The 19,839-nt window shown below is 32.4% G+C and overlaps 3 protein-coding genes across 3 annotated transcripts; 1 reads left to right on the top strand and 2 right to left on the bottom strand.

Annotated features, from left to right (window-relative positions):
• Positions 1-37: 37 nt before the first annotated feature.
• On the bottom strand, positions 38-1,621 carry LOC130826425 (uncharacterized). The gene is made up of 3 exons (XM_057692013.1): positions 582-1,621; positions 334-503; positions 38-245 (listed from the first exon to the last, which is right to left on the bottom strand). The coding sequence occupies exons 1-3, from the start codon at positions 1,341-1,343 to the stop codon at positions 125-127; spliced, it is 1,053 nt and encodes a 350-aa protein (XP_057547996.1). The 5' UTR covers positions 1,344-1,621; the 3' UTR covers positions 38-124.
• Positions 1,622-3,270: 1,649 nt separating this feature from the next.
• Positions 3,271-5,524, bottom strand: LOC130826423 (inactive LRR receptor-like serine/threonine-protein kinase BIR2). The gene has a single exon (XM_057692011.1). The coding sequence runs from the start codon at positions 5,357-5,359 to the stop codon at positions 3,548-3,550; it is 1,812 nt and encodes a 603-aa protein (XP_057547994.1). The 5' UTR covers positions 5,360-5,524; the 3' UTR covers positions 3,271-3,547.
• A 4,059-nt stretch (positions 5,525-9,583) lies between these two features.
• Positions 9,584-19,568, top strand: LOC130827593 (uncharacterized). The gene is made up of 4 exons (XM_057693350.1): positions 9,584-9,757; positions 10,067-10,201; positions 12,254-12,441; positions 14,726-19,568. Exons 1-4 carry the CDS (start codon positions 9,699-9,701, stop codon positions 14,911-14,913), a joined length of 570 nt encoding a protein of 189 aa, XP_057549333.1. The 5' UTR covers positions 9,584-9,698; the 3' UTR covers positions 14,914-19,568.
• Positions 19,569-19,839: the final 271 nt, after the last annotated feature.

Raw genomic sequence — 19,839 nt, 5'->3', positions numbered from 1 at the left:
ATATATATATATATATATATATATATTGATATATCAATTATGATAAATTTAAAAATATGTTAAATTTTTAAACATAATTTTCACATCATGTTTCTTGAATCTGAACTCTGAAGGATTTGGAAAACTATATACTTGCAGCTGCAGCAGCGATGCTCTGATGGATAATCGGTGGCATCGTGCACGGATTGTCATCTTTTTCTTCCTCTGTTTCCCAGAGAAAGCTTGCATATGCTGCAAGCACGTGACTGTAGGGAAGAAGATGGAAAACATTTAATAAACATGAAAAAACCGAGATTGTAAAATGAAAACTGAAATGTGTGACCCGATACAAACCTGTTATCCGGTGAAGCCTGAACAGCTCTTTGAAAGTAGCTCAAAGATCGTTCTTCATCTCGATGGAGCTCCCAAGTCAACTTCGCGTATTGTGAAAGAATCTCACCATCCCGGGGATCCATGAGTATTGCTCTCGAATAATACTCTTCGGCTCCACCAAGGTCCTTCGACTGAAAGTCCGACAGGGAGAAGATAAAAATGGCAAAAAAAAGCACGATTCTTATGGGGTTCTAGAAACAAAGAATTACCTTATGAAGAAACTCAGCATAGTTTCTTAAGAGCAATGGATTTCCAGGATTGTCTTGCACCATCTTATTGTAGTACTCAGCCATGCCAGCTTTTTCGCTGCCATCATCCCCGAAACCTATTGGGTTATATTGCTTATATCCGCCACTTCCTCCACCATTATATCCACAAGTACTCGCGCCAAGTCCCTTTGCAAGATGCATTTTCGAAGGAACATTTTCGGTTTCCTCTTGAGCTTGAAGGTACCTTTCTTTTAACTCCATATTGTTCATGAATGCCATACTTTTATCTAAACTTGTATCATTATCATATTCTTCCCCACTTTCTTCTTCTTCCTCTTCGTCTACCTCCTCATCATTTCCGCCCTGCATATTGGGATTATATACCGAAAATGAAGGAATAGATTGCAAAACCGAGCAGTTGGGTTTCCTTGGATATTTCTTGGTTGGGAAAGAAAGGTTGAATTCATCAAAATTGTTGCTTGAATCTGAGGCTAACCCTTCCAAGTTCCCATCTGATTGTACTCTTCGGAATCCCTTAACTCGCGAGCTAAGACCGCCATCAGAAAAGAACTCCGCGTCAATGGAAGGAGAGGAGTTGAAGAATGATGGAGTGATGAGATTCAAAGGACTTGCTTGTGTTTGGTGGAAGGTATACTTTTTAGTGAGGTGTTTCGGGGAGCTAAACTCCGAATGGTTCGGTGAATCCGAATGCGACGACAAAAGGGAGCCAAGAATAGGGGTGGAAGAGCTTCTAAGCATCATGTTTGAGAACTAAAGGAATCAAGATTTTCTTGGTTGAAGGTGGAATGTTTAAAGGTGTTGCAAATTGTATGTGACAGTGGCTTATTAAGATGGATGATTTTACAACCTAAAGGTAATGAATGGTTTAAATTAATGTGTGCCCAATTAATAGTCATTTTCTTGGTTGCTTTTTGTTTCTTTTTGGCCCTTTTTCTACTTATTTTTGGGTGATATTGCAAGCTCACATTCAATGCTTCAAAGTTCATATTCACATGCAAACGCTTGATGTAAAGTTAATAGGCAAGGGTGGTTCAATATTGTACATTAGACCGGAATGTAAAAGTCTTGTATAGACTTGGTTTAAACTATTTTATCTAATATTTTATGGGTCTTAGGCAAAATGAAATAAATGGACAATTTTTATATTGGGTTGATTTCGGTCTTTAAAGGGTATTCAGCAAAAGTAAATTTACAATTTTAAAAACGGTGTTCTATATCTTACATGACAACATTGTTGAATTGAGGTATTGTACTTAATTGCACTAGATAAGTAAAAATAATTACTATTTTAATACATTTTAAGGTTGGTACATGCTAAAATAGTATAAATTAAATTCATACAAAACTTTTTCATCGCGAATAGATTATTCGTTCACTTTTTTTATTATACAATCAATACTTAATTTTACCGATAAAAATAATTAATATTTTTAGATGATAAAACAACTTAACACCAAATAGTCAAGTATCTTAATTCTGAAGAGCAAAATATCAGTTTGGCTTCCTTTAATTATTATTAGTCAAAAACTTGATATGATTTTCTTCATGGAAGTCCACGTGGAAGCATATCCTACGTTCATGCTCTTAACATTTGGCCCAAAATTCTGAAAGTAAACATATTGTGGGGGTAGTCTACAACTTGTTTACCAAATACTCCAAAAATGATGGTCTCAGTCCGAATAATAGTAATTCTGCTCCATTGTGATTGAATCAAAGAAAAATATAATAATTTTTAATAAAAATATGGAATTATGAAAATATAATATTAGATTAAAAAGAAAATTAATTGTGCAGATCATATTAAAAAAAGATTATAAATTTATATTTAAATTAAAAAATAATGTAAAATATATAAAATAATTCAAAATAAAAATTAATGTGATTAGAAAGCGAGTTTATAGCTGGGCATCAACTTTCCAAATAGGGTTTGTTCGGTAAACCGCGGTTGGGTAATTTTGATTTGTTTTATTATTATTGTTTTATTGGCTTTTAAGTTGGCTAAATAAGAGAATCAAGTCTTGTACGGTATTTTGGAGATGTTTATTGGAGGAAAGTAGAATAAGCCAAAAACTTTTCAAAAAGCTAACATTATTAGCCTTTTCATTTTGGCTTATATGAAAACTTTTCAGCTGGCTAAAACCAATTTATCTGACATTTTTCTTGGCTTTTTTTCTTTTTGACCAACCAACCAATAATTCAAAATCCAACCAACAAATAAACCCAAAAGTCAATAAAAAAGACCCCTACACCTAAAATACTATTCTAATTCAAAGCATCTCTCTAAAATATCAATTGTAATTCTAATCCTCTAGCACCAAGCACAAACAACTCATTTAGTTATTGGTATTTAATGATGGGATTGAAAATAAAATTTTAATGTTATTGAAAAGTTGATGATACAAATTTTTTTTCACAATTTTTCATTACGCTCTTCAAACATGAGTATTAACTTTTAAGAAATTTTTCCCAACAAAATTATACTAAATTAACCACCATTCACATCATTTATTCACATCATTTATTACCGAGTATCAAACAGACCGTAAGAGGCCGTACTACAAACAATGAACTATGCACCAATTAAAGAAATGAGGATAGTACCATTAGTTTCCTTTATTCAAATGGTAAACTGTAATTTTTCATTTATAATGTTCTCAAACAAATGATAAGGTGTATTAATATATGATTGCTCATAATAGTTCTTGGCAAAGCAAATTTGTCAAAATTTTCTGTACTTTTCATATTTCTAACCTCAATAAGGTGGCTTCGATCCATCCTTTGATTTACAACATACAATGAAGAATGACATTACATGCCACAATGAGCTTTGGATGATGCTCATAGGTAGCAAACTTTCTTTTTTCGCAATCGATAAACGTTTACGAAAGCTCAATATATAGGACCACTTAACTAATTATATAGGACCACTTAACTAATTATACAGGCTAATTGAGATCTTGTCTTCCAAAAATCAATGGAAAATCATCGAATTGCTCGGAAGGATGATCCTCAGTCAAGTTTTTCAATGATTCATAAACCCGAAGCATCGAATATCTGTCCTTGGGTCGAGAAACTATACAATTCGAGGCAATTGCGAAGACCTGCATAATATCACTGTCATGGCCTTTTCCTCGTATCTCATTATCGATAGCCTCGATTGTTCTTCCTAAGCTTGATAGTTGATTCACCCAATCTACTAAGTTCCCCTTGAAACCTTCCTCGGCAACACTTACTTCCATCGGGTTTTGCCCGGTCACTAATTCCAAAAGAACTACACCAAACGCATAAACGTCTCCTTTAAGCGAGGGCACCATAGTGCTCGAGTACTCGGGCGCTATATACCCGAATTCCCCTAAATCCCCATTAACAAAACTACTATCATTATACGAGTTTGAAGCGTTTATAAGTCTAGCAAGTCCAAAATCAATTATTCGAGCATCCAAATCTTCGTCAAGAAGTATCACATTCGAACATATATTTTGGTGCAAATGTGGAGGCTCGACTCCATGATGGAGCCAAGCAAGACCTTTGGCCGCACCTAAACAAATCCTAAACCTCGTAGGCCAATCTAACTCAATCGTCTTCCCATGTAGAACAGACGACAATGTGCCATTCGACAAGTACTTATACACCAAAAGCTTCTCGTCTTCCACAAGACAATACCCTAACAAGGGAACTAAATTTGGATGCCTAAGCTTTCCCAATCGATTCATCTCCGTCTTAAATAGCTTCTCGTTCAACTTACATGTGTTAAGCCGTTTGATAGCCAACGTCGAGCCATCGGGCAACATAGCCTTGTAAGTCGATCCCATTCGAGTCGAGATCATCAAAGTATCTCCACTAAAATTGTTGGTAGCACCCAACAAATCTAACAACTTAACCCTAACAAGTGGTTTTTGAAACAAACAAACTTGAGTAAGCTTATGAGCCCTTAACATATCAACCCAAGAACCATCCTCTACTCTTCCTAGACCATATCCTTCCTTCCTTCTCCTACTAACCCTAGAAAAATACCACCACCATAACCCGAACCCGAACAACAAAGAGGCAGCAGCCCCAAATACACCAGCAGCTATAATAATACCCAAATTCTTCTTACTCAAACCACTACAATTTGACCTAATTGGTTTCCCACATAACTTATCATTTCCTTCAAAGGAAGATTTATCAAATTTTGCAAAAAACCCAGGAATAGGTCCAGATAAATCATTACTATCAACAGAAAATTCAATAAGTCTATTCAAATTGGACAATTCTAAAGGTATAGAACCAAATAATTGATTACCAGACAAAATTAATTTATTCAAATACTGACATTTACCAAGATCAGATGGGATTTGACCAGATAATTGATTATTAGACAAATCTAAAGTTACTAAAAAAGGAAGCCATGAACAGATCTTTGAAGGGATATTACCAGATAAGGAATTATCAGAAAGATCAAGATTTTGGATGCTAGAACAAAACTCAAGGGAATCTGGGATTTGCCCAGAAAGCTGAAATTCTCTAAGTTGAAGACTAATTAGTCTATTTTCTCTATCATTCCAACAAGAAGCCCCAACAAATTTGCACACAAACCCAATTGCAGCAGATGAATTTTTGAAGTTCCATGAATTGAGCTTAGCTTGTGGGTCTTTTAGAGATGATTTGATCCCTTGAAGACACTTTATATCATCTTCAGCAGCTAAAGATAGAGTGAGTAGAGTGAGTAGAAGAAGGAAAATAGTGGGTTGATCTGAAAAAGTTTCCTTCTTCATTAGTGAAATGGGAAAGATTGAAGAAAGGTAGAGGAAGCAACATGTATAAGAAAAGTACAACTTGAAAGGGTAAGATTGAAGGAAAAATGGGGAGTTTTAGGTATGAAGGTCAACTTTTGGACATGGTTGTGGGATTCATTGTGATTATGATTAGTTGCAAGTTTTGAATGCAAGTGTTGAATGGTCTTTGTGTAACATCCGCTTTTTTTTTAAAAAAAAAAAATAATAATAATTAATTAATAAATAAAATAGTAATAATAAATCTATAAAAATAAATTTCAGAAATTTTAAAAAAATAATAATAAAAAAAAAATAAGTCCCCATTAACAAATAACTTTCCACTTCTCCCTCTAAATCTTATAACTAACCTCATTTTATCCACTATAAATTATACCAATTACTCTTAATTCATTCACGTTATTACTCACAGTTCCTTTTACAAACTATTTTCTCGTTCTTCCAATTGCTTAAAATTTAATCAAGAGAAGACAAGATTTTTATATTAAAGGTATGAATTTCATCTATTTGTTTGAAATTTTTTTATTCAAAACCAAAAAAATTTATGCTATTAATTGAAAAGCACCCATCTTTTATTTGAAAAATGGAAAAAAAAAGTATTTATGACCTTAGTTTTTCGGCAATACGGCGGTCACGGGATACCACCGGCATACGACAGCGGCCACCGGAGCCACCGCCGACCAGCACCTTCTTCCTTCTCCCTCTTTCTCTCTCTCTCTCTCCTTTTCTCCTCCTCTCTCTTCTTTCCCCTTTTTCTTTTGGTGAATATTAGTAACCAGTACCAAATTTCCTAAGTTTTCTAAAGCACCTTTATATATATATATATATATATATATATATATATATATATATATATATATATATATATATATATATATTTATAATCCTTTTATAATTTAAACTTTGTCCTTTTCTTTTAAAACTATTACTAATCTTTCAAATTTTAACTACATTTTAAAATTTGTCATTTTAAATAAATTATAAAATATAAATCGAGAGTCTTTTAATTTATTTATTTCGATTGGGTTGATCAGGGTATTAATTTGAGATATATTATTTTATCGTGTAGACAGCGAATTCGTAGACAAAGATTATTAGAAATGTACGTTTGTCTAGGATCGCGTGACAAGGTAATTCTCAACGTCCATCTAATTAGGATTATCCCATTAATATTATGTGGTAAGTGACAATTAATGTGTTTGAATAGAATGCATGATTTTATATGACATTATTTTGTATGATATTATGTTTATATATTCTCAAATTATATCTACTATTATTTTTATCAAACTTGAATTTTTAATTACTATTTTTGATAAAATATATATTATTATTTTGATAACGAAATTAGATACGATTTAATTTGAAAGAGAAATACTTATAATATTATTATTTTGATGAAAGTTATATTATTATTTTAATAATGATTTTAAATGTGATTGAATTTGGGAGAAAAATATTATGATATTAATATTGCAATTGAATATTCTTGAGATATATTTTTCTTGGGAAAACCTATGATCATAAAACAAAATGTATAATGTATGTTCGATTATATGTTTGTGTGCACGCGACTAATTATTAAAATATATTAAATCACGTAAAGCATAACACGAGGGAAATAAAGCTCTTATATTTGTTGTGAACTTGTGATCCAAGTATAAGGGTGATGAACAAGTTGTCATGTTTGGTTAATATAGCTGCCGACAATTATTATTATTTCTGATACTTGATATGATGTTTGGTCTTCCTTCTATTTGTTGTGATCCATGTAGAAGGGGTGTGCACACTAGGGTTCCCTGAGACTACTCTGCTGGCCTTGAATTATTTGGGGTGACGACCTCTTGATGAAGTAGGTATAGCCGTATAGGGGTAAAGCCTCGGCCTACTGGCGTTCTCGTTCCCTCAAATAAAAAATTGATTATGTGTTTGTCATTATTAAATATCAAATTAATAAATTGGTTTATGTGATATTATATATATTGTTTTCACAAATTGTTTTTTTTTAAAACTTAGCTATATATTATTTTCTAAAATTATTTTCAATTTGATTATATTTTATTTTCTTAAATCATTTTCAAACTTAATCGTTTTATGGGATGGAGTTGGAATTACTCAATTTCCTGATTTTGGGAGTTTTTCCCTTGTTTTTCTTGCATTCTTATGTTGCAGGTTATTGATTGCGTAGGAATCGTAGAGTGAGGATCACCTAAAAATATAGCTTTTATTAGAGTCGTATTTCAGTTTAAATAAGTTGTTTAAATTTTATATGGACATAGATTTCGTTTTAGTCTTTTCTTATTTTGTAAGACCCTTTGTTGGATTTAAATCTATTAAGTTATTTCTTAGTCGTTAAGCCTTACATTTATTTTATTAGAAATAGATGTGGCGGTAACACTTCCATGAGTAGGTTTTGGCTCATGTTTTCCATTAAAGGTGTTTTCAAAAGTTCAACCTATTTTGAGAGTGTTACACTTTGCTTCGGAATTAATATACTTTGACTGTTTTTCAACACGTCAGTCTCTCAAGTCCAATTTGTTAAGCTTAATTCTTACTATTATTCTATTTTTGAGCCGACCCAATCAGAGATGATCTCTCAAAGAGATCGTATTTCATAAAAATTTGTATTGTTTTTTTATTTTCTCCGTGGGTCTAACTTATATCATAAGCTATAGGTTAAGAATATTAATTACCTCATTTAACCAACTTTATTTAATACTTGGTATTCTTTTAAGTATGTGTTTGGATGGAGTGATATTTTATCTATATACTTCTACTAATTAATGTAGATAAGAATAGAAAACTTTTAGGATAATTTTTTGGAAAAGGTTGTTTAAATGAGGTAATTAATGACTATTAATCTATATCTTTATAGGTTTTTTTTTGAAAGGACCTTTGTAGTTTGTAGGTTAGATAAATCCTTATTTTATTTTGTTCTTGTAATGCCTAGGCAAAATAACAATTATAATTAATGATGCGCTAATAATACTTTTTTAAAATATTTGACCCGTGACCCACATGACTCGTAATCCACCCCCATACCCGCAAAAAATTTGATGACCCGCCCTGCCCAATTACCATACCTACTCATAACTAATTAAGCCGATAGTGAAAAGATCGAGAAAAATGAAAAGTTGGTATTATAATGAGACATTATAAGTAAACGTTTTTGACGTAGGACAAAATTCATACATAGACAAATTATTAATATAAATTCTTTTATGAGACGGTCTGGTGAAAATGGACCATCACTATTAAAAGTTTTTGGCGATGGAGTGAAAAGCCGAAAAGGGCATGGATAGGGCTAAGTGGAAAAAAGTTTGGGATAAGCTAGAAAATAGCGAATGCTCTTATAAAAAATAAAGAAGAAGAAAGTTGCGACTAATAAACTATCTATCCCAAAACACCTGCAAATAAAACAAATAGTAAGACAAGATATAACATAAACAAAGAAATAAAAGTGTAATTAATAATTATTAAGGCATAAAGATAACATAAAAACTTGAACGAGCGTCAATTTGGGCCGGTTCAATTCGCACGTGTAACAATATTTTAATTTTCTGGGCATTTATCAATTTTGACCTTAAAGATATTAATTTTGAAAATTGATAACTTTAAGATCAAAATTGAAAAATGCCAAAAAAAAAAATGCCCATGTTGTTACACGCGCAAATTAAGCGGGCCCAAATTAACGGTCTTCTTATGAGGCCATCTCGTCCAAAACTAGCTGTAAAGATAATTATTTGTACTTAATTCTAGTTAGTTTAGAATACAATAAGAAGAGGGTTTAAAATAAAATTGATGAGAAGCTAATCTCATCCGTCCATTCATATGATCCATGGTCATAATTGACAAGCGATTTCACTATCAGATTACCAACGATTTCATAGCTTTAATTGCAAAAGATTCGGGTCAACTACATGAATTGATTCATTTTGATTGTTGTTTACATGAATTTTTCTTCTCGATGCATTTTGATTTTACACCATCTTAATAGGTAAGTATAATATAATCATTTGTATCTATTATTTCAAGTCATCTTTAGTATTTCTCATATTTTAATTTACAGATAAAAAATTAATATTTATGAATTGTGTTATATAATTAGTAATTAATAATTAATTCAGAACATCTATTAATAGACACTGTTGCATATAATATCTTAAAATTTTTAATCCTTTAATTTTGGGTGGGATTCCGAACCAGTGTCGAGGTTCGGAACATGGCTGCCTCGCTACCGAAACGAACCAAAACCCCTACTGTTCTTTTTAGGGTTTAACGATTGGGGAAAATTTTGAAGGAAAGAAGTCCCTAATCAGCCATGTTTAGGAGAAATTTATACTTTCTTTCCCGAATCTTGCCATCGTCTCAATCTTCTGGGTATTCTTCCATTTTATCCTAGAATTTGTTTTTCTATTCTTTCTCTTTGTTTTCCTTTCAAGGTTTTACTTATTTAGCTTATTTAATTTTCGTTTTGATCAGAAATCATGTTGAAAAATTTAATTGAATTGATTTTTAGAACTCTTCAATATTGCATTTTCCAATTTGTGGGTTATTGATTTTTAGATTTTAGTTTTGTGCTTTCTTCCTGATTATATCTGTTGTTACGTGATTGACATCTTTGTGCAAGACATATTCCATTTCTGCTATGGGATTTGCATTTTGATTCTTATGATTGGTTATATGTAGTGTTTCAAAGCCAATCAATGAAGAAAAGAGCAGATCGTACGGTCGAAAAGCTGTGTCAACTGCCTTGATTTGTCTCACTGGTGGTGTTGCTTTGAGTGCTATTGATGATCTTGCTATCTACCATGGCTGCAGTAGGTATGTAATGGATCGTTTTCATGATCAAGTTCTTCCTATTTGAAATTAAGAGTAATTGACTTTCACATGTACTGGTGAATTTAGCAACTATATGGAACTCATATGATTCATTGATCTGATCATTGATGTTGGGAAAGCATTAGCATTTAGCATTTACAAAGCAAAAATTCCTTACCAACTTTTACTAATTGACTTGACATATTTTATTCGGTGATGATACTTATTGTTGATATCTTGATTTGAAAAACGACTTTTCTTATAGAAGTACTAATTTCGCTGCCAGTTGGTTGGTTTACATTTGGGAATTATCCAAGGGAAACTCTATCAGATCTAAGGTAAGTTGATCCCCAAAAAATCTAGCAGTATATCCCTAAACACTCGCTAGCATCAGATCCTCTCACCCGAAGGTTGTGCAAATGCACTATGTATCTCGAGCGAACCAGAAAAAAAGAACTTTGATATACATGAAGATGCAATGAAAGAATGAGATGCTCACAAATCAAGTAAAACATATGCAGGGATTGTGTTGACTAAGAACATACCCGTCACGACTCGGTGTAGCCTCAACTTCTTCTCTCTTAAGAGCCATAAGTTTCCCGATTGCTTTGGTGCCACTAGCTGGTGTACTGACAGATGCTCTCGAAGAGCCTTCCAAAGTGGAACCCCAACTCTGCTTTGGGAGGCTCTTCGAGATCATCTGTCAGTACACCAACTAGTGGCACCAAAAGTATCGGGAAACTTATGGCTCTTAAGAGGGAAGAAGCTGAGGCTACACCAGGAGTCGTAGGTACGTTCTTAGTCAACACCATCCCTGCATATGTTATTGGATTTTGAAGCATCTCATTCTTTCGTTGCACCTTTATGTATATCAAATTTGTTTTTTTTTCTGATTCGCTCGAGATACATAGTGAGTTTGCACAACCTTTGCGTGAAAGGATCTTATGCCAACGAGTGTTTAAGCATATACCGCTAGACTTTTTGGGGGTCAACTTACCTGTAGATCTGATAGAGTTTCCCTTGGATAATTTTGATGTGTTATCCATATGCTTGTCTTGCTTTATTGGAGTAGTTGTCAATCCATAATTTTCCTAATATTAACTTTTATGTGATCCTAATTCATTGTAATTAAGGATCCATGCATTCTTTTAAACCCTAAATATTAGTTTGTCTCATGTCTATTTTCTTCCCCACTCTAGTTAATATAGTGACATAATGAGAATTCTTTTATAAACCATTACTTTGTTAGAAAAGGTGGCAACTCTTTGCAGACATCTTGAAATACTCTATGTAAATTTGAATTTCAGATGTAATGTCTTTTATGCTGGTATTGCCTGTGTGGTTAAAGGATAGAGAGAGAATTTTTCTATAAGAAAAAGAAGGTAAAAAGATTTCAAATAATAAGGAAAGTTTTGGAAAATAGAGGAGTATTAGAAGTATTATATAATTTATATTTAGGGGAAAAAGGTGTTGCCAAAATAAAATGATAAATTGCAAGATCATGTACCAACTACATAAAGTGAATGTCAAATTACATTGGTGCTATATCACTAGGGCCTCTGATAGGCCAACAACAAGAACTTTCCACTATAAGAATTGTTAAGGTGTGGTGTTGGCCATTGTTATCAAATTGTGATTCTAAGATCCAACAATCATATTTGGAATAAATTTTAAGAGATGGGACTACACAATCTTAAGATCCAACAATCCGATCCATCAAATTTAGTCTCTGTCATTATGAAATCTTCTTATTCACCATCTTTCACATACACACATATGTTAGAAATTTTCCATTATCAGAATGTTTATTTAAGAAGATTTTGTCGATATCATCGAAAGAAAATGCTCTCTAGTGAACAATTTTTTTTTGCGGCTCAGCCTAGGTCTAGTCGCATACTTTTGTGCGACTAGACCAATCTTATTTATTTATTTATTAACTTTATTTTATTTATTAAAATAGTTAAATATTAGTATTATTTTCTTATTTTTAACTATTCTTTATCATTTAATCTAATTGTTAATAGAATACTCTTTTCTTTTGCACCCTTGTTACAGTAAGGTGATGGAGCAAGCCAGTAAGAATCAGGAAGTCATCCGTGCAATAGGTGAGCCAATAGTTAAAGGCCCTTGGTATAATGCTTCCCTTGCTTTAGCTCACAAAAGGAATTCTGTCTCTTGCACATTTCCCGTTTCTGGACCTCATGGCAATGGTGTTTTACGTGTAAAGGCTGTTCGCAGTGGAGGTAAATGTTTGCCTTGTTGTCAAAACTGAATTCTCTTTTTTCTTTTATATCTCATCTAATTGTTCAGTTGAGGAGGTTTGTTTCACGATTACATTGCATATTTAATATTTAATATAAGATAATATTGGTGAAGTGAAAAGAAAAGTAAGATTGAAGTGAAAGACACAATGAAGTGAAGGTTTCTATGAAAAAGAAAAAAGAATGTTACCTATCCTTAGAAAAATGTAGGAAAGACGAAAACAACGCTAAATAATGGACATTATGACCTAGGCAAAAAAAGTGGTGCGAGATGCAAAACTAAAGGTTTATATATAGAAGTGTAGACAAGTTAGTTTCAGGGAAGGGATAAGAACGTAAGATGGCTAAGAGGAAATATGCAAACACTAAGGATCTTGGTACAATATTGTAATCAAGTAAAATTAGAGGATGCGGGATGGTAGACTAAAGTTGAGGGAGTTGACGAGTTTATTCAATGGAAATCAAGTGTATGTAACAAGATATATCTATATTGGATCTCTGGGAGAAGAACAAAAAATATACGCAGAGGATAAGTAGATTGGAGGTAGAAGTTACATTAAAGTAGATGAAAATAAAGGAGGGGTCCATATTGAGGTGTGGAGATGTACATTGAAAGTTGATGTAAATTGGTTAATAGTCTTATTCATCATTTTTTTGTGGACAATATAACACCCTAGGATTGGAGAACACTAATATTGAGCTACAAGAACAAATAAGACACACAAGATTGCTCGAACTTTTGACAGATAAAATTAATGAGTCACACTATAAAATAGTGGGAAAAAGCGTTAGAACATTGCTTAAGAAGATGCAGTAGCTTTTCAAAGAACCAATTTGGATTCATGTGTGAAAATTTAACTATGGAAGCTATTTATTTGTTGAGGCGATTTATTGAGTCTTACAAGCCACAAGGTAATTAAAAAGTATTTACATATGGTTTTTATTAACACAGAGAAGGCATATGTCAAGGTACATAGAAAAGTACTTTGATGGATTATCATATGGAAGGAAATAATTCGTAAGTATATTAACATAGTTCAAGATTTGTAGTAGGTTGTGGTTATAATTGTTCCGACTTGGGTAGGAGCAACAAAAGATATTTCTATATTGTTATTGACTTACATCAAGATTATGCTCGAGTCTTCTCTTTTTTGTGTTTATATTAGACGTAATAACTCTTGATTCGGGAGTAACCATTGTGGGTAGTTTATGTGATCCAATCCTCTAAGGCTAAAGGAAAATTTATATGGGACCTTTGGCCCAATGTTATTATACAAGTCGAAATGTTGTGCCTCATGCGCCTCGTGCACCTCCTGTATGATTCCTTTATTTATACCTTTTTTATTAAAGTTTTAGGGACTACAATGCTTTCCCTTTGCTTGATTTACTGAACTACTCTTAATGAAATAGTTTATTTGAATTCAAAAGAGAAAAAAGCCCCTTTATTTGAGCAATGATTTCATTAACTCTTACTGCATCTTCATACCTTTTGGATGCTTCAAGAGAATATGGTCAACTCAGAACTGTATTATCTTATGGCCTAATATGCTATAGTGTTTATCTAACTGTGTTGTAATAATATGAATTTCATGTTGTTTTAGCTGTTTAAATATGTTTTAAAAACGACTTTGGAGCTTTTTAGCGAAATTTTGCGCCTTGCATACGAAAAGCCCACACCTTCACCTTGCGCCTCGGAAAAAAAACCTTTTGCGCCTCGCGCCTATTAAAACTAAGGTTGAGACTTGAAATGCATATGCTATGATAGATGAGTGGACATTCCTTGAAAGATAAATTAGGAATGATGACCCAAGGAAGGATTGAAGATTGTAAATGTTGAAAGAAGATGGATGAATATTATCTCTGTTGGTTTGGGTATATGCGATGAAGACACGAATACACTTACTAAAGGTGGAACTGTGGAAGGTGTTGAGTTTTGACCATGTAGATTCCAAAAGAGGAAGAAAGAACCAAAAAATGGCTTAGATAGCATGAATGAGGAAGGATAGAGAGATTTAGGCCAAGAAGACTACATAACGAGATATAAATGCGTAGAGGAAGAAAATTTATGTGACCATTATTTGTTTATGTTTCCGACCCCATTTATGGAATTAAGGTTTTGCGGTTTTTGTTATTGTTATTTGACGCTGCCATATTTCCTATGTTTTAAGCTTTATGACTTGATACTGCACCTGTGTTTTAAGCTTTATGACTTGATACTGCTTTTATTCTCTCTTCTCTTTTAGCTGACATCTTCTCCTCTTGGCAGATTCCTCGTGGTTATCATTCTTTCGTCCTCACGACTTTGACATCTTAGTTTTGGACGCCATCCTTCACGTCCCAGGAAATGAAGAGTCAAAGAAAACAGTTAAAATTAGCATCTCGGATGACGTTCCTTCTCCGGCTTGTCAACCCTGCACTAGATGTCCAGAGACAGTAAATTCAGGTAAACAATGATATTTTGGTAGAATTATTATGCACACGCCTAGGAAGAAGCTCGTCCATAGTTGTAGGGAAATGAATAAAAAAGGTCCATAAATTCTTTTATACGTACATGACATAATGTCGAAACATACAGTTTTCTCATAGAGCATACAATTTCAAGCATGTGTAGGAATTTCTTGGTTTCTTTATGTATGAGTCGATTGTTGAGGATTCTAAATTCTCTCTCACAACGATGAAGGAATTTCACGAATGTTTACAATAATCAGGAATTCTCTTATTTTTTACACGAAAGGAATATGTATTGATTGTTTAGATTCAAGTGAGAATTTTCTCCACCATTTCGATCACGATTTGCTACAATTGTGCTTAAGACTGCAAATGTGCACAACCAATTGTAATGCATAATTTTATCATGTATAAATGAGTGTCATTGCATTTGTTGTCATTTTAGCATTCTCTCCCCTTGAAATAGGAGCATAAATTCTAATGTTTCATATCAGTGCTGGCTCAGCCACAAGGAAAACTGCAGGATCTTCCATTTTCCATTTTTACAAAGTATTGCTTGGCCTAGCCCCTTCTAATGCATGACTTGACTTATATTTTCTGCCCATTAATTACTCCCTCAGTCTCGAAGAATTTGCAATTGCACACTATTGCACGGTTATTAAGAAAATGATGGGCACGATTAAGTTGTGTATACATGATCAAAAGTGAGAGAAAATGAGAGAAGATGTGTGGATAAAATTATAGAAAGTGGTGGGGTCATTACCAATGAAACATAATTCGCTAGTTGGATCCCCTTTTGGATTTGCAATTTGCTCAAAATGGTTCAAAATAGCCTAAAACAAACCATAATTTGCTTTTTTTGATTCACAATTCACGAGACAACTGATGAATCATGTGTACACTGGTCATTACCTAAAATAGAAATATTAAATGTTAAAGGGACAGGCTAAATAGAAATGTAAGCAAACTTATGGTCATTACCTAAAATAGAAATATTAAATGTTAAAGGGACAGGCTAAAGTAGAAATGTAAGCAAACTTATGGGGACAGCGGGAGTAGAAGCCTAATTGAGACTCAAATTCAAATGAAGGGGTTAGAATTGAGGCAATATTTAGAAATAATTGATGAAAACATTGTTTGGTATACTATACAAAAGGAATGCTACTTTGCTCTTACTGTATAGGTTTGTCCCTCTTTCTTGGCCCTAAAGCATCTCAAGCTTGTGGTGTGTCTCTTTATTGGTTTGACAATTGACATCCTTCATTGATTCTTATTCTTTCTACACATAATTATTGTCATTTGGAATTTTGAAGGGGTCCTTAAGATTTTCTTTTGATTCTTTTTCATCTCTATTTCCTAATCTAGCATCTATAGCCATCTATCTTGAAAATACTTCAACTATTTGATCATTCATCTTTGTTCTTCATGATAAGGATTTTAATTTGGGAGTTATTGTTAAGACTAGAAAGTAGGGTTCATTTTTAAAACAAGAAAAATATCATGTTGATGTCATCATTGTGTCACACTAACATCATCTACTTATACTATTGCCAACTATCAAGGACAGCATTTATTATTCTCGGTCATGATAGAATTGCATCAAAGAGAACGGGAGAGATTTTTAAGAAAAAAAAAGTTGATATTGGTAATAAATGAAAAGAGAGTGAAATACGTGAGTAAAATTAAAAGAGAATTAAATTGTATGTGAATGGAATTAGAAGAAAATGGTGGGTCATTGTTCAAAAATAGAAATGATGCAAAATAAGTGGGATGAAAGAATTATTCACCAAGTGCTAACAATGTTCTTTATAAATGCATTTCTGAACTTATTTGTAGTTTACAGAATTTAGTGCTTGACAATGTTGCATCTTCTCCGCAAAGGCCCCTTGTGAAAGGAATAAGCATTCTATATAATACTCCTCTGTCCTATCAAAATTTTTCTATAGACAACTGTTGAACAAACCAAGAAAAATTAATAAAAGTGGTATTTTATGGGATAGTGGAAATAATGTGTGGATGAAGTAAAAATATAAGTTAAATGTGCGGATGAGAATTAAAGAATATATATATTTAGGGTTATTGCTAAAATAGAAGTGGGGCAAATTTAGCGAAATTGACTTAAAAAAAAGGGGTGAATTTCATAGAATATAGTTTGTAGTTTTATTTAATCTATAAAAAAGCAATTAAAGTTTATGGCATACATAAAAGTCATTTTAGCTGCCTTATTAAGGTTGATTATCCAAATGTTTATGATACCATTAAGTGAATTTTTATTCTTGACACCATATATGCTAATGCTATGAAGTTCCCCCTCACTTTACTAGCGTTATTATAAAATGTGTTACTATTAAATTTTCATTGATGATTGATGAATCCTATACATGCTTGTTCCATTTGCATGAATCATAAAGAATCAATAAAAACTTAGCTGAAGGGACCCTAGAATGGCTCAAGTGCAAACAAAAGATCAATAACCTTTGACAATTTGATGAAGGGTATCCAGGAGGAGTAAGATGACTTGGGTTAGGATGATGATTCTGTTAGAAAATAACTCACGTGTGATTCTATATCGAACAATTAAAGAAAGGTTGATGATGGCGAACTCCTTCTATTACCAATTAGTTTAAGGATGAAATCTCGTCGAGTTATGTGCAGTCAACTCTCCTCTTGTATGAATCTTGTCGTGTACATGTCCAATAACAAATTTATTAGACTCTAAAGAACGTAATTCTCTCAATGGAGAAACTTTGAATAAATGTACTTCCTCAGTCCCCATGAAATTGATAAAAAGTTCAAGAAAATTGTGAGGATAGGAAAATTATACGGATATGATTGAAAAAGAAAAAAATAAAGTTCTAAAAAAGTAACGATGACATTACTCAAAAATAAAAATGTTACAACGTAAAGAAACAGTCTAAAATAAAAGCATGGGCAAACTCGTTGATATAACAAAAGTATTTAATAATTTATTGAGTCTTGTGCTTTTGCATTGGTGTATGACTAGTGGCTAGTTTCAATAAGGGTTGCATTCTTATTGCCCTTCTTGAGCTCCTCTACCTATTTTTAGGTCTCAGCTTTTGGTGGGAGACTTTCTAAATGATCTGCCCCCTTCGAGCCCTAGAGCCATTAAGATATATACTCCTCTATTCTATGAAATTGGACTTTTTCTATCCTTTTAATTTAATAATAATAAATTGATTTAAGGACAAAAATAAATTTTTTGAAATGTGTAAATGTGAATTAAAGAGGGTGTGGAATCATTTTCAAATTAGAAAATGTTAAGCAAGCTTTGTGAGATTTAACCAAAAAAAGCAAGACAAATGTGTTTTGTTACTTATTTATATAATATAAAGTAATTATTATTCTTATGTTAGTTATAATTTTTTTTATTTAAAAAAACACATGTCTCTTTACTCTTTAATTTTACTAACTAACTTTGCCACTTGGTAAATACTCCCTCATCGGCAGATAAGGTGTTTAGAATTGGGTTAAAATTAGGCTTTATGTTTATATTGATTTTTATATTATTGTAATATGTAAATTTATTTTTAAAATTAGATAAAAGTTAAATTCGATTATACAAGATCAGGTAACAACTTTGGGACAATGAAGAGGAAAAATAGCAAAAATTAAGGATCAAGAAATGGTTATAGTTGTACATAAAAGAAAAAGGCATAATTAAAAGGGTTAATTAAGGAGAGGGAAAAGGTAGTGTTTGGATGTGGCCAAGTGGGGAAGGGACAAAAGGTGGAATAGCGTGGGAAGCATGCTTGAGGGATGGCTATTGCCTATTCCATTAGGCATTTGCCAATTAGATGTTAAAGAGTTTATCTTTAAGCAATAATGAGTATATCTTCAAGTAACAATATCTACTCTTCATCTTTGTTCCCCTTTATCCTTACACCCTTTTTCCATAGGAATAAATATTAGGACTTTTAGTATTTTCCACTTTTACCCCTCTATAGCTTCTCTATTACACTTAACCATGAAAATCGGGTCGTGTTAGGTGTCAACATGTCGTTTCTGTTATGTCTTGCGTCAAATTATATCGTTTCGAGTTGTGTTATGATTAGTGTTTTGTCGTGTTTGTGACGTGGTGATGGGCAATTGATGCGTTAAGATTGTCATGTCTTGTGTCAAATCATATCATGTCAAGTCGTGTTGTGAATAACATTGTATCATGCTTGGGCGACCCACATGCCATCTACACATTTATTTCACGGCTTTATTTATTCTTTTGAGTTTGCATAATTATAAAATTATTTCATTATTTTTTAATTAGAGGGTACAATATGTACAGTACATAGATGAAATAATAGGAGAAAATGTGCTCGGAATAAAATGGTGAAAAAAATATGACATTACAAGCAAAAATAAAAAATATATTTAAATAAAAAATATTTTTTATATTTCTTTAAATTTGAACTATAAAAAATTAAATATTAAAATTATCTAAAATCTAAACGAATAGGAGTGGAATGTAACTTTCTACAAGTTGCCAGTTGCCAGTTGCCAGTTGCCACCACATCATTACTTTTGACTTAGTTGAGCATCTTTGTGGGCGTGAGGATTTAATTCGATTCTTAGACAACTTTTTTAAGCTCTTTTTTTGTTGAGACTCAAAACAAATTTACTCTTTTGCTGAATTTAATTTGTCTAATTTTTTATTTTATTTTAGTTTATAGTCTTAACTTTTTATATAACTTTATCACTTTTATTTTTTTTAATACTGTATTATTTTAACTCAATATAACTAATTCTTGATTTGTTTTAATATAGTGTAGGGTTATTATTTAGGGTTAAAAGGATAGATTGTGACTCTAATATACTACTTCTATTGATATATAGTATAAATTAATTAATATCGTAAACATATTAGAGTTTGATATGTTTTACGGATGAATTGATAGGAGAAAAAATATTTTAAAAATA

This window comes from Amaranthus tricolor, chromosome 11, assembly GCF_026212465.1.
Source record: "Amaranthus tricolor cultivar Red isolate AtriRed21 chromosome 11, ASM2621246v1, whole genome shotgun sequence".
Classification (NCBI taxonomy): Eukaryota; Viridiplantae; Streptophyta; class Magnoliopsida; order Caryophyllales; family Amaranthaceae; genus Amaranthus; species Amaranthus tricolor.
The sequence above is the reverse complement of the archived record's forward strand: the minus strand, read 5'-3'. Positions and strand labels throughout refer to the sequence as shown.

What these genes read in the sequence shown, in the direction of transcription:
- LOC130826423 (XM_057692011.1), bottom strand. Translation starts at nt 5,359, where the DNA reads ATGAAGAAGGAAACTTTTTCAGATCAACCCACTATTTTCCTTCTTCTA.
- LOC130826425 (XM_057692013.1), bottom strand. Translation starts at nt 1,343, where the DNA reads ATGATGCTTAGAAGCTCTTCCACCCCTATTCTTGGCTCCCTTTTGTCG. An exon ending in ATGCTGAGTTTCTTCATAAG is followed by an intron (nt 504 to 581) that starts GTAATTCTTTGT and finishes TCGGACTTTCAG; the next exon opens with TCGAAGGACCTTGGTGGAGC. An exon ending in CAGGCTTCACCGGATAACAG is followed by an intron (nt 246 to 333) that starts GTTTGTATCGGG and finishes TCTTCCCTACAG; the next exon opens with TCACGTGCTTGCAGCATATG.
- LOC130827593 (XM_057693350.1), top strand. Translation starts at nt 9,699, where the DNA reads ATGTTTAGGAGAAATTTATACTTTCTTTCCCGAATCTTGCCATCGTCT. An exon ending in CCATCGTCTCAATCTTCTGG is followed by an intron (nt 9,758 to 10,066) that starts GTATTCTTCCAT and finishes GGTTATATGTAG; the next exon opens with TGTTTCAAAGCCAATCAATG. An exon ending in ATCTACCATGGCTGCAGTAG is followed by an intron (nt 10,202 to 12,253) that starts GTATGTAATGGA and finishes CCCTTGTTACAG; the next exon opens with TAAGGTGATGGAGCAAGCCA.